At 41.0% G+C, this 13998-nt stretch overlaps 1 protein-coding gene across 3 annotated transcripts in view; it reads left to right on the forward strand.

Moving 5' to 3' along the window:
• TAF4B (TATA-box binding protein associated factor 4b) overlaps positions 1 to 11915 on the forward strand; it is a 72556-nt gene extending 60641 nt beyond the window's left edge. For all 3 annotated transcript variants that reach the window (XM_051775186.1, XM_051775169.1, XM_051775193.1), the window contains exon 15: positions 9776 to 11915. In XM_051775186.1, the coding sequence (XP_051631146.1) occupies positions 9776 to 9943 (168 nt within the window). In that variant the 3' untranslated portion in view covers positions 9944 to 11915. The remainder of the gene's footprint in view (positions 1 to 9775) is intronic.
• The last annotated feature ends 2083 nt before the right edge of the window (positions 11916 to 13998 follow it).

The following is a 13998-nucleotide window of genomic DNA, read 5'->3' on the forward strand; positions in this document are numbered from 1 at the left end:
TTTTAATGCACTTTCACATGAAGCTCAATGTATAGTTACTTTTTTAGAATACCACTGGAAAAACTTGAAAAAATGAGTCTAGCACAAGAACAGTTTTCCCCATCCTTTTCTCATCTTCCCCCAAGCTTCTATCGAGTAACTATTCTTGTTCTTCATAGTGGTTTTCTGTAATTACTGCCGGATTTGTTTCTGAATATTTAACAAGTCTGCCTGTTAGGTACTTTTCAGTTACTTCTCATCATCTGTGTAATGTCTGCTTTATTAAAAGCTTTGTGAGATTGTGCCAAAGCGAGACAGACAACAGTGTTCCTATTGAAAAGTGGTGATCCATTATTTACATTGGCAGTTTGAAAAAAAGTGGGCATAACACACCTAAAACTGGCCATAACATTGATAACATTTCATTGTCACAAATTTACCTGCTGTCTTTTAAGGTGCTTCTTGCCTAGGTTGCTCTACTGGACTGAGTTGTGAGGGCAGTAGGGGAAAATAATTCTGTCAGTGAAACTATTTTCATTTCTTGCATGCAAGCTTGCATTCCAGTGCAGAATACTTAGGCTTCATGCTACCAGAAAGCAATTCTCTGCAGACCTTTTTTTTTTTTTCTATTTTGTGAAATTATGCAGGATAGAAAACTTGAGAAGGATGTTTAGACTTAAATGTTTTAAGTGTCCCAATATGGCTGAGCAGGATTTATAAAAGGCTTAAGACTTCTCATGTAGAATAAAGAATGGTTTTGACAAACACTCTCTAGTTCAAGAAGCAGAACATTTGTAATACATTCATGATAACATGGCAAAACATCCTGAGCAGTAAACAACATTCCATTCTTCAGAGATGAAAGGAGGTCTTTGAAACTGAAAGCAAGTACAATATGGCCTTAGGCTGATACACATTTGGGCATCTTTAAAATCATCTTTTTGGGCAACCTGTCTGAGAAAAATTTAAACAGGCAGGATATACTTTCTCATTTCAAATTGCAAATACAGACAAAATACAGACAGCTTTACTCTCAAGTAATCTTAAATGTCAGGGCTTCCAGACTCTGCAATGGCAAGGAGTAAATCTGTGCATAATACTCCTGTGACTTTTTTTTTATTTTGAAAGCCTAATATCTTCATAGACAGATATTATGGAAGAAATTATTCCTGAATACGAATGATCCTTTGACATTATTGAGTGAAATCAGTGGTGGTAACTGTATTAAGATTTTTAACTAAGACTTCAACTTTCTTTGGATAATGTTCTTTGTTTCTATCTCTTACATCCATGTTACAGCAAAGTTGAATCTACACAGCTTCTTTTTATGGTTGTCTGCTGCAATAATTAAAGGAAAGGAATTGTTTCAAGCAGTTATTGATATTAACTGAAGCCCTAAGGTATTTGGGGAGACAGGGAAGAAATAATCAGTTACAGTTTGTATTAAAAAAGTGAAACTCTGTAAGCAAACCTGTCACATATTTGTGTTTCTTTATTCAGTACCAAAACGTAATGGGTACTGGGAAAGTTCAGCTCACCAGACTGGGTCAGTTGGATCTGCTGCCTTCTTTTGCAGCGAACGTGAAAGGCTAAACCCAGCATTTTGTTGGCATACCATGCTTCTTTTCTCCACAAATGAGTATCTGTGTTTAACTGGGATGATTCTTCAGCCCTAGGTTTTTGTTTCTTCACACTCTGGCACCTGGCTTTGCACCTCATCTGAAAAGTCTTTTTCCTGAAACAGTTGAATGCCTGATTCCTGCACATTCATCATTTTAATCTGGGAGCTAGATCATGTGGTGACACAAACATGTACTTTACAGCTAGAAGGCTTACCAGGAACTGCATCACCTCATAGTGTGGCAGGAAACAACTAAAGAAAGAGGTTCTTGTCCAGATGAGTGCCTGCCAACTAGTTTGGACCTAAAACAATATAAAAAGGGTAAACTCTATCTTGCCATGATTATTGCTTATGTATCACTAAACCTGAAATAGCAGTAGGGACAAATCCCTGATGATCATGGAATGAGAAAAACAAGGCTAATTCTCTAAGCCTAATTCAGAAAAAAAAAAAAAAAGGCATCTGTATAATGGGAATTCTTTTTTCCTTCTTGTTGGAAACACTAGTTTGGGTAGTTTTGCATGTTCTCTTCACTGCAGCTTAGCATTTGAATGGTATTGTTCAAAAAGAGTAATTTGAGAAAGCCCTGGTAAGAAAATCCCTGTGTTGTGAAAATGTGTTAATTGGTGCTACTTGTATTCCAGAGGTGGCAATATCTTCATCTCTCTCATTCTGGTCCCTCTGGACACTTCTGGATACAAGAAGGGGGAGACGCCTTTGGATTTGATTTATATGTGTTTTGGGGTTTGCACATTTGTTACCCACCTCTTCTCCTCTCCCAGTTTGAGGGCATGTAGTAAACAGTAATGAACTAAAGGGTGGGAAGAATTGAAAAATAACTTGTCTTGAGAAGGGAGGACACTTATAAAACAAGTAAGAAAAAAGTAAACTTGAAACCACAAACTCATTTTTCCAGTTCTGTGTTCTGTTTCATGTTTTTATTGGTTGGTAACATGCCCTGTAATGCTTTCAATGCTGATACATAGTCAAGGATGGTTTTTTATTAAGTTTTACTGCTTTTCTGATGACAAAACCATTTTGGAAACAACTTTATCTCATTCTCACTGTAACTGGAGTCTTAGAAATTTGAAAACCATTGTAGATATTTAAAGGTTTTTTTCTGTGAGAAAATAGACTACAGTTCTGAGTCCTTAAACTTTCTTTCCTTCTATCCAAAAGTGTCTTGGGTGCAGGGTCATCTTCAGCCCTTAACCGAGAGCAGTATATTTGTGTGGCATTGTGCAGCAGGGAGGGAAAAGGTCTACATGCGTTTTTGAAAGTAGAGTAAGGACAGTAGCTGTTATGCTTACGATCAGCTTCTGAAGACTGTGGTTGGACCATTCTTCTACTTTGTGCAGGAAAACTTAGTTGGATGCCTGTACTTCTGTGTAATTTTTTGGGGTACACTGCTTGCTTCTCATTAATTTTCTGGCTCCATGATAACGCCCTAAGTACTTAAAAACAATATCGTCTGTCCTGCCCCGAAGTGCTGTTGGTGTTGTGTCCCTCACTTTCCTTCTTCCAGGTTGGTCCCATTGAACTGATTCAGGGTTATATCTCATGTCTTTTCTTTCTTTTTGCCAGATCCAATGGCAAAGGAAATTTCCTCCTTTCAGATACTGCCTGTGTCTGTTCTGTCCCCTGCCAAGACTGGCTGCTCTGTTAGGAAGTGTGGATCTTGCCTTGACACATGTAGTCTGGCTTTCTGTGGAAACTTAAGCTACTGCAAGTAGTTGCTACAGAAGTAAATAATGCAGCTGATATTCTGGGGTCAGTGCAGAGCTATTCAAGTACTTTCTTTCTGTCAAACTCCTAGCTCTGGCCAACATACTTAAAATAATGTGGTACTTCCAGGGTTGTGCACATCTAATACAGCAGTCCGCAAATAAGCTTGCATTCTCCTTCTGCAAAGAAGTTTGGCAAGAAAAAATGGGAGAAATGTCTTGTTTACCACAGTGCTCATTGTTCCATTTTTAGTATTGATTGTGGATGGAACTTGTCCTCTTCTCTTGTCTCTGCCACATCTGATCATTGTTAGTAGAACTTAAACTTACCCTCCTTACTTTGCAGCTTGGGGTGCCAGTATGCATGGTGATTAAACATATTCTGTACATGATGCTTATTTAAGCTTTGGAAATGCTCTTTAGGCTGACCAAGGGAGAACTAAGCCTTTGAACAACAAGTCCTTTCTGCAGAATGAAAGAAAACTCAACCCTTCCAAATGACTGGGGAAGAGACATGCTTTGTTTTTTCCGCTATGTGACAATCAAATGGCTTTCTTTCTTTCTTTTTTCTTTTTTTTTTTTTTTTGACCATTTGCAGGATGGGCGTGTGTAATTTAGGGGTATATGGCTTTATGCTCTTAACTGTAGAAGTTACTGCCACCTTTTTGGCCATAAGCTCTTCTGATGAGAGAACATGCAAGCATAATTCATCAGCTTCAGTACTGGTGCCTAAGGGTGTGACTGTGTCTAAGTGTGAACTTAAAGGCATAAGTTGGCTCTGTAGCAAATGATGATAGGTTTGCTACTCCCAGTATATCCATGAGGTGCAATGGGGCTGTGCCCTGGTTCTTGGCATTGGTACATGATAGTCTGCTGAAGTATTTTCTTAAAAGCTCCAGAAAATTAGTTTAAAAGCAATCACTTCAAATTGGACCTAGATTACTTGCATATAAGTAGGTGATCATATCCAGGCTACAAAATCTCCTTTCTACATTTGAGCGGTTTCCCTCGCTTTCTCTGTGTCTCTTCCTGTCTGTCACCCCTTCCCCCAGCCCATAGGTCTAAAGTGATAGAGGAGGGTGGGGGTTTTCTACTTTCCATATGCTTAATGTATGCAGACTCTTGATTTCAATTTCTGGTTCTTATTTAAGCTCCTGGAAAATTGAAGCATCTACAACATGGTCACACCTTTGGGGAAGAAGGGAACTAAAAGTTACCGCAATTATAAAATATGGCTTCAGTATCTTAGTTATCTGTTTCAAGACCTAACTAAGCACAGCCCTGTCAGCTAGAGAGCTTTAGTTTCCATGCTGAATTTCCTGGCTGCTGTCAGTCTAGACCATACACTTGATCTGAATTTTTTCCCCATGTAAATAGGCAAAAATATTCTCAACTGCCATTCACAGACTTCAGAAATACAGTTCATTGGCCCATATCGTGCTTTCTCTGTGCCAGAGATGAACTTAATTCTTCTTATGTGTGAAAGATATCTGCAATTTAAATGACTAATTGCATTGTAGCTTTAGGCTGAACATATTGGTAACGCGCAAATGTTGATGACATGTGAAGGGTCAAGAGATTTATAATTTAGTTGACAATACATTGCTTAAAATGATGTGGCAAAGAGCCAGAAAATTTCAGCTTAATAATTGTCTATTAACTAACATGACATATTTGTATAGTATTCATTACCTCCAGGTACAGATTAAGCATCTGATGTACCCATACGAAGTGACATGCGTACATGAATCTTGGGCATAATAGTGAATAAACTGACATTGCATTCGCAGTAATTTGTTTCAATATGTAAAACATGTTGTTGCCTACATTTGAAAGGACTTGTAGGAATGTTGCAACGAAATCTGAGGAAAAATGTGTAGCTGAGTAGAGTTCTCTATTATATAGATGTGACGGCTTCGTGAGGCTTTTTTGTAGGCTGCAGGTATCATCATAAATACACATTTGTTTTCAGCTGCACAAGAAGCAGCCTGAATATAGAGATCTAAGTCTTTCAGAATTGGCTTGATCTACAAGGTTAAAAAAAATAATCCCAAAACCCCAACCTAACACAACCAACTTTATTTTTAAAAAAGAATCATATAAATATTGAGTAATGTAATATGTTAGTATTGTTAATGTGGGAGTATTTCTGTCAGACCAAGGTTTATTAGAATAGGCACTATCAGTAGGCTGCCTTGTCACCAAACTAATATCAGCTTCTTTCACTTTGTTTTCTCTGGCCTAAGTTAGGCACTTGTTTGTACAAGCAAAACTGTCACAATTCTGACAGGGTCTGTTCCTTTCCCCCTTGCTGCTGGGGGAGACTCAGGAAAGTGTTTGAACACTCCACAATGTGTTCATTGCTTTTTAACCTTTTTTCCTTCTATGAGACAGGAATGTGCTTTGTGTTTTACAGCTGGGAAACTAATGTACAGTAGACATCAGTGACCTCAGTGTGACCACAGGTGACAGAGATGGGGCTTTAACCTGGATGCTTTTACTTTAACTCACCAGGTGCTCTTATGACCTTTCAACAACATCTCTGCTGCACACAGCTGTAATTTTTCAGTGCTTGGAGATGTCATTGAAAAGTGTCTCATGACCTTGCTTCCTTCTGCTGGTGGTATTTTTATAATGTGCAGCAGAGCTGCGATAATAGTTTGCTCTCTTGGGATCTTGGCTCTGGGACTAGGATGTGTTTATGCCACACCAAAAATTGAAATGAGAACTCTTGGCTTGGCTTTTAACATTTGACTGAACACTTTGCTCTCTTAAAGTGTACCACTCCCAACAGTTTAAAATTTTGAATGTGATTGGTGTGAAGCCATTGAATTTTAGAAGGGAGCATGTACTCCACCAGGAGCAGCTCGCTGAGCCTGACCCAAACTTGGTGAGAAGGAAGGTGTCTGCTGACCTCCCTGAGCTTTGTATCAGGGCCTGTAGAATAGCTCTGAGCAATTTTGATATCCGTGTCAGTACCCATGACTTGCAGATCACAGATCTCTTGCTTCATATACCTTGGAGACTAGAAATAAGGTGGTGATGGTGGCTCAGGTAAAGGAAGAGCTTCGTTTTGAGCTGTGGCTCTGTATCAACTTCACGCTTGCCTTTTCAGAGTTGGTATTTAATTCTCCATCCAACCACTAGAGAGAGCTCTAGAGATCTTAAAACAGGTTTCCAGAGGAACCCCTCAACAAAACTAGCTGCCCAAGAGCACGGGACTACAGCAGGAGCTCCACGATGTCTTCTGCTGCCAAGATGAGTGAGAGTAACCGATCTCTGTCAAGTGTGTATAAAAGGCTCTGAGGATCAAGAAGGGGTGACAGCATGCTGTTTTGGAGAAGTTGCTGACTGGACTCAATTCTGAATCAAAAGCAGGGCTGCTGCTATCGTGACTTCCTGGGACTGATTTTAAGCGGGCTGGTGATCTCGGTGCTGAGAAGGGTGGTTTACAGTGGTGCAGAGTTACATTGCTGCAGCGCCCTACCTGGTTTACTAACAGGGTCTGTCAGCTGTGATACCAATTTTGATATACTGATAGTTAGCCCTCCTGGGCTGCATATCTCTATGTCATTTCCCTTTTGGAAGGAAGGCAGGGCTGGGGGGTTCAATGAAAGGCAGGAAGTTAAGGGTAACAAAAAAAAAAAAAAAAAGAGGGGAAAAAAGAGAAATTGTTAGTTAAAGCACTAATGATCAAATGTCACATAAGGAGGATAGAGGCTGATTGCAGTACCCTTTGCTAGAATTAATTGTACAGGGATGCATTTTCTATTCACGTACTTTATACTTGTCTGTGGCCTGGTTAAAAAGCAGCACTTTTTCAGTTTCTCTCAAAAGAGACTCACAAAACTGTCTTGGGGTAGGCTGAAGACCAGCAGTGAGGAATCTCACGAAATAGCAAGATGCAAGCGGTTGCTGCCCAACTGGGAGAAACATAATAGAGATGTCTGGAAGCAAGGAGTGGGCTGGTATTTTTCAGGTCTCAAAAGCAGTGTGGTGTAGCTTCTGTGCAGGAAGGGGTATATGAGATGTGTTTTAAAGAGAGGATTATTGACTGCTGCTTAGGGCCAGACAAGGTCAACCTGCTGCCCAACAGGGTTTTGCTCAAGTGGAGCCTCTGAGAACTGAGAGGCAGAGGATCTTCCCGTGAAGTGTCCCTTGTGTCAGCTGAGAGCTCAGAGGTGGGCACTTCTTAAGTAAGGTCTTGGACATTAGCAGAGGCATCTGTGATGGTTCATTGTGGTGTGCAGAACTTGGACCACTGCTCGGTCCAAATTTCAAAACAAAACCATGAAAAAACAGTGTTTCAGTAAAACTATAGAAGACAGTACCTAAAAGGAGTTATTGCTCAACACTGCATAAATTTACTTAAAAGTGAGTTCCCCAACATCATCCCAATCTGGACTGGACTGACCTAGACTGTTTGTTGGCTGCTTTAATTTTAAAAAACCATCATGTACTTTGAGAGAAGGACCTTTTCTTTTAATTTGTGCTAGCAGCTGTTGGTTGTTAAAAAGCTCCTGGCCCCTGAAATGCTGTACTCAGTAGCTCTGATAAACCATAGTGATGCTATGTGAAACTTAGAAGTATGAACTGCCTGTCTTAGAAAACAGGACTCCAGGATAAGCTTTGGCTTTGGATGTGGTGTTACAGCATAACATCGCTTTACGTCTGCACTGGGCACGATGGGTAAGAATTTAGGAATAAACAAATCCATAACTCTGTCTTAAATGCAGGCACTTTGAGGCTTCTGCCCTATTGCAGCCAAAGCAAGCTGGGGGATTTGTGCCATCTGCCTCCTTTTTGTAAGGGAGTGAACAGGATTGAGGTGGTTTTGTTTGATGTCTTTTTAAAGGTAAGACTTCTAGTCTAATGACTTATTTAGAGAGAAAATACTTTCACCTCAGTAAAGTTCTTTGAATTATAAAGGACATTGCTGTTGGGTTACTGAAAACCCTTGGGGTTTGTTTCATTTATAACATTGCCTCAGGCGTTCTGCTGCATCCTGTTGGATTGACCTCCTTTTCAACCCGTGCTGGCAGCTGCATTGCAGAGCTATCTTTTCCCTGGATCCTTCAGGGTTGTCATATGACAGACTTGAACTGTGACCCTTTTGTGTCTTACCAGGACAGCAGTGCCCTCTGTGTGATGTGGCCAGCAGTCTTCCCCACGCACACATTTGTTCCAAGCCATTTAACAAACTGAAAGTTTCAAATGATGGCATTTCATAGTGTTTAATAGTATTGACTGTAAAGCAAATGAAATGGTGCTGAATACCCTGCGTGCTGCTTGTAAGAAATACAGCTTCCATTTCTGCAATGTGCCCTGGGTTTTCTGTGGCTAGCGTGTGCTCTCTGGTGAATCTCCTTATATTTTTTAATAAATTTCAGTGCTTCCCTCCTAATGACAGTAGCATTCACCACTACAGTCCAGCAGTGGTATTTGTTTCTAATATATGGGGGGTTTAAACAGATTTCTCTAAGCAAAGTGGGCAAAGTCATTTTGCTGAAGTCTTGCAGAGAGTGTTAGGGTAAGAATTGATATAGTTAACACTGCATCTAAGCAACACCATCTCCAAGTGGTGTTGATGCTGGCAGGCATTGCCTTGCTGAAGTTACAGAGACTGAGTACTCATATTTGTACAAATTACATTCATTAGCAAGAACCCTCCAGTAGTGATAAGAGACTAGCTGTGTAGCATAGATTGGCTCCAAGATAAGTAGCCAGTCTATTGTGCAGCTCATGGTACTCTGCCTCCTCCCCACCCCTAATAATAAATCTTGGGACATTTTGGAAAGCGTGGGGGTTGCTCATTCCAGTAGCCTGAATGCATAACTACTAAACACCATCATCTCCTACCAATTGTGTTTTCATAACCAAGTGAGGCAACTGACTGAGAGAGATAGGCTCAGATACCATGTTCTGAACATCTGGATGCTTTGACAGAGTATTTTTTGCTCCCTTAAAGGACAGATCACAGAAGATGGCCAGGATGAGAGTTTCTCCTGCCCATGTTCCAAGGCCTAGAGCCCACTCACAGTGGTGTTTTTCTTCAAGAAGAGATGGAAACATCTGGAGCTTGGGGGCTTGCAAGTGCACAACCCAGGGCTCTGTGGTAGTACCTTCTTCATAGTTAGCTTGTCCTTTCTTAGTGCAAGTGTCTGCGTAGCAGACTTCAGTGAAATAGCAGTTATTTATCTTACCATATTAATATAACTTCAAAGAAAGACAGAACTTTCTGGTTGCTTTGACTGAAATAAACCATCAGCTGGCAAGTACTTGCTTTGTCTTCTGAAGTATATAATGTGCAAGGACTTCTGGATTGCTGGTTTTCAACCTGTAAAGCTGAACATCAGCAGGATAGTTTTATACAAGTAGGCAGTATAATCCAACCAGTTTGGTTAAAACTTGTATTTACATGGAATGTTTTTTTTCTCTCTCCCCCATTTAGGGTTTGAATGGCAATGGAATTGCTCCTGGATCATCAGGTTTTAGCCTTACAAAGCCGATGCTCTGTCCAAGAGTAACCCGTGTCTGTCTCAGGGACTTGATATTCTGCATGGAACAAGAGAGGGATATGAAGCATTCTCTGCACTTGTACCGTGTTCTTCTGAAGTGATTTGAATTTTACATTTGACCTTGCTGTCTACTGCCAAAGAAAACACTGAAGCATTGTTGCACTGTCTCGAAATTCCGATTTCTGGAAAATGATCCGTTGTAAGGATAACTCTTGTTTACAGATAAACATTTTTATTAAATACCTAACTGAGCACCTGTCAGGTTTTTAATAATATTTGGCTTCAATCAGTCTGTAAACCAGTGAGAACACTGAGCTGCACACAACAAGCACCTGACTACCTGCTTGCATTTAACTGTCTTGCAGGCTCTGAGGGCTTGATAAGTGTCCCTAGTTTATGTATGTCATTTGCTTCAGTACTCCAGAGTCTGCAACATCTGTTCTATGTGTGGTGCCACCTTCTAATCCAACCTTATTTAGGGAAACAAATAACACTTTAATGGCACTGCATAGCATGGCAACTGTATTTAATTATGAACCAGCTGTCAGTCAACATGCTAATGTATTGCCTGTCTGACTCAGCATCTTCTTAAATTTTCTGGGTTTAGAATTAATGCTGGATGCTCATTTTTGGAGAGAAAGTAGCAAGCAAAAGGAATGAGGGGTCCTTTCTACCCTGCACTTTGCCTCAATTGCCCTCACACTTTCCTCTGAGAAAGTGGCTGAGGGAAGGTGAAGAAATGGGTTGCTCTTGTGATTGAAGTACATCAGACAGTGTAGTTAGGGCATACCTTGATGTTTGGGGAAAATTCGGAATTACTAAAAATACAAAGAGTGAAAGATCCTAAAAAGGAAGGGTAAACAGAAGAAACAGTCTAACTTTCTCTAGATATAAAAAATAGCATTGAACTTGAGTATAGATGTGAAAAGAAATGAACAAAAACAACCTGTGATGACTACAAAAAATGGGAGAAGTTGAAATGCATTAAAACTCTGCATCTGGAGACTCTATTAAGGAGAGGAGCAGGGTTTGCAAAGCACGGGATTCACTGCTTTGGAATATTGATTTAATACCTTAACGTGGTGTAACAGGGAAACTACTCAAGTAGAAAGTATTTATACAGTTGCCTGGTTTCCATTCAGTAAGGAGGAGGACTCTGGATTATTAAGACTGCTAGAATAGATTCAAAGATTTTTTTCCTTGCTGGTAAAGACTGCCTTGTGGTGGAAGGAAAACCCTCTGGGTTGCCCTTCTCCCCAGCCTCCAAGCATTTTGCCTTCCATGACACAGCGCTGTATAGCATGGCTATTTCCCAGGACTGGTGGGAAAGGCACTGACTGTATTCACAGAATAACAGAACACTCTGAGTTGGACGAGACCCTCAAGAATCATCAAGTCCAACTCTTAAGTTGAACGGCCTGTATGAGGATTGCACCCACAACGTTGGCGTTATTAGCACCATGCTCTAACCAACTACTGAATGGCTTCCTGCTGAAACTTTTTTCTTTTAAAGAAAAAGCTTCCTATGGTTATTTGGCATGCTGCTTCAAAACTTGAAGCGATAATTCATGCACCCTCCACTGTCAGAACCACTGCAGATAGTTACCAAATTCACTGTTTTGAATCAGTTATGTTGTTTTTTGTTGGAACAGTAGTAAACAAATCTAGTAAATGAATGCTGTAAATTATTTATATATGTATATATGGCATATATATATATATATAAAAGAAAAGCAGTACTTTAACTAAGCTATAGTTTGCAAGATATTGATGGCATTGGGCAAAATTGTTTTGTATAATTAAATGCTTAGCTTTACTTTTTATGTAAAGTGCAGCATTTTCCATATTTGTGTACTGTATCTTATTGATCAGATGTTAAAAATTATTTTAAATACTGCATTAAAGCGATTATTTTATTAAAAATAATAAATCAGTAACTTTGTTTCCTTACGTGAGCAATTCAGCGTCTGAAGCTGTCAGCACCATGACTAATGGTTTGACTCCGAGAGCGAGCCCCAGCTGTCTGCCCATCACAGGAGTTGGCATGGTTGCCTCACGTGACATATTAATTATAAACATCTTATTTGAAGGATTTTTAAACAGAAGTAGGTGACAGAGCAAAGGATTTAAAAGGATAACTTGAAGCAGGGGGTGGGCAGTGAGAAAAGCAACCTCTTGATTTCCCTCTCCCAGTCAGCACAGAGACTGGGTTGTGGGGTTCTTTAACAGCTGGGCAGAGGTAAGCGCTTTGCACGTGTTCTGGGAAGTGAAAACACGAAGTGTCTCAGACTTCAGCAATGCGCTGTGGAAGCACTGTCCTAAATTATTTTTAAAGCAGCTCACAATTAATTAAGTGCAGGCTGGAGAACCACAGTGAGCATCTGCATACTGCCTGCCTCTTCATCTTCTTTAACCCAATGCAAAATGCAAATGAAAGATGTTGGAGAAAATAATTTAATTGATAGATATATCGAAAGTATGATAGATGATTCAGGTGTTTTTGTGGCCTGTGATGCAGATCATGTGCTTTCATTGCTGCCAGAGCAAGTTGTCTCTCAGCAGTAGATTCTCCCTGTGTCCTACCTCTTTCCCCTGTGTCCACACCAACCCCAACCCCAAAACACCCCTCAAACCCAAAATTTCTATGCTGTAAGGAGTAGCAGATGTTTTTAGAAAGGTTTTTCTGCAGGTAATTTAGGCCTAATTTCAGACAGGGACAGGTTTGTCCTTGGTGTAAAGACTGAAGATATTTGTCTCCTTAACAAGGGTTCATCCCACCTCTCATTTGAGCTCAGCTTTGCTTCTGAGAATAGCGTCCTCTAAAGTGGCACTTAGGAGATACCTGGGCTTTGCTCAGCCACATCAGGAGTTAAAGGAGAGATGACCAGAGGTTTTCTTCCCCCCTTCTCTCTTCCTGCCCTTTATGGGAATACTAAAATCCCAGTCATAAGGTGATGAAGCCAAAACCTGCCATCATGCTCCCTTGCCTTTTACTTCCTAGTATGCTCATGTTCAAGCTTGGGAACCTAGCAGCAGAACTGTCTGTGCCATCCGTGCTCGGAGGGCTCCAAGGCTTGCTCCAGGCACTTTCTGCTTTCCAGCTGGCCAGCTAACCTAGTGGCTGTTTCTGATGCACTGAGCTGGCTGGGCAACTATCCCTGCCACTCAAGTACTTAGCCTTTAGAGAAAACAGTATATAGCACTGTGGGGGAAAACTGTTGTTTGCTCTTGACTACTACTGTCTTAGCATCATAGTATGACAAGTTTTGTGTGTTACTTGGTGACAAAAGGGGCCCCTGTACTCTCCAACTGCTGCTTTTCCCCTTTATTGCCATTTTCAAGTCTTAGCACTGAATCCAGCCCTTTGCACTGTCTTTGACTCCAGCTTTTCCCTTCTCCCCCTGGGAAAGCCTAGCTGGAGTGCACTAACACACCCTGCAGCTCTGTTCGAGGTTTAATGAGGAAGGTAGCGGGGGACCATGAGACATTGCTAGATGATTCCTCAAAGCCATTGCACTCTCTTGGACACTTTGACACGAGTAGCTTAAGGCTACTGTTTGCATCGAGTTGTTCTAGGCCCCCTCTCTTTGTAGGCACCTGTGTCCTGCCATGTGAGTGCACTGTGCTGAGCAAAAGTGCTGTCAGCTGTTCTCCAGGTTCATCTCTTTACTCTGTTCTTTGCTTTCCTCTTCATTTGTAATCACTGGGGTGAAGAGAGAAAGACTAAAGCAAATGAGGATTTCCCGAAGGGGCAGACAGTCCAAATGATTGGACTTGGTGAAATGGGCTTGCTCCCAGCAACTTTTCAAATGAGGGCTGCTGGGTTTCTGAGGCCAAGCATTGCACACTCTGCACGTAGCACACATGATGTCTACACATGCTCTGAAAGCTGGATCCAGCCATTGTTACCCCAGGTCTCACGGCTGGAGCCTGCAGCTCTGGAAATAACTACAATCTGCAGTGAAGGCTTTACTCCTTTGAGGGGTGCAAAATTGAGTACCAAGACTGAAGAATGTAGCACACCAGACCTCTCTGTTTTGCCACTTTTGGCTCTGGGCTCATCACCATGTCTCAGTGGCTTGTCCCACTGTCATTCTGTAGAAAGGCTGCCTTTCTGCAGGCCACAGTGCCAGTTCTTCACTTGGTGCAGGTCTTT

The sequence above is a fragment of the Manacus candei genome, unplaced genomic scaffold, assembly GCF_025592945.1.
Source record: "Manacus candei isolate 608988 ecotype Guabito, Panama unplaced genomic scaffold, ASM2559294v1 h1tg000008l, whole genome shotgun sequence".
Classification (NCBI taxonomy): Eukaryota; Metazoa; Chordata; class Aves; order Passeriformes; family Pipridae; genus Manacus; species Manacus candei.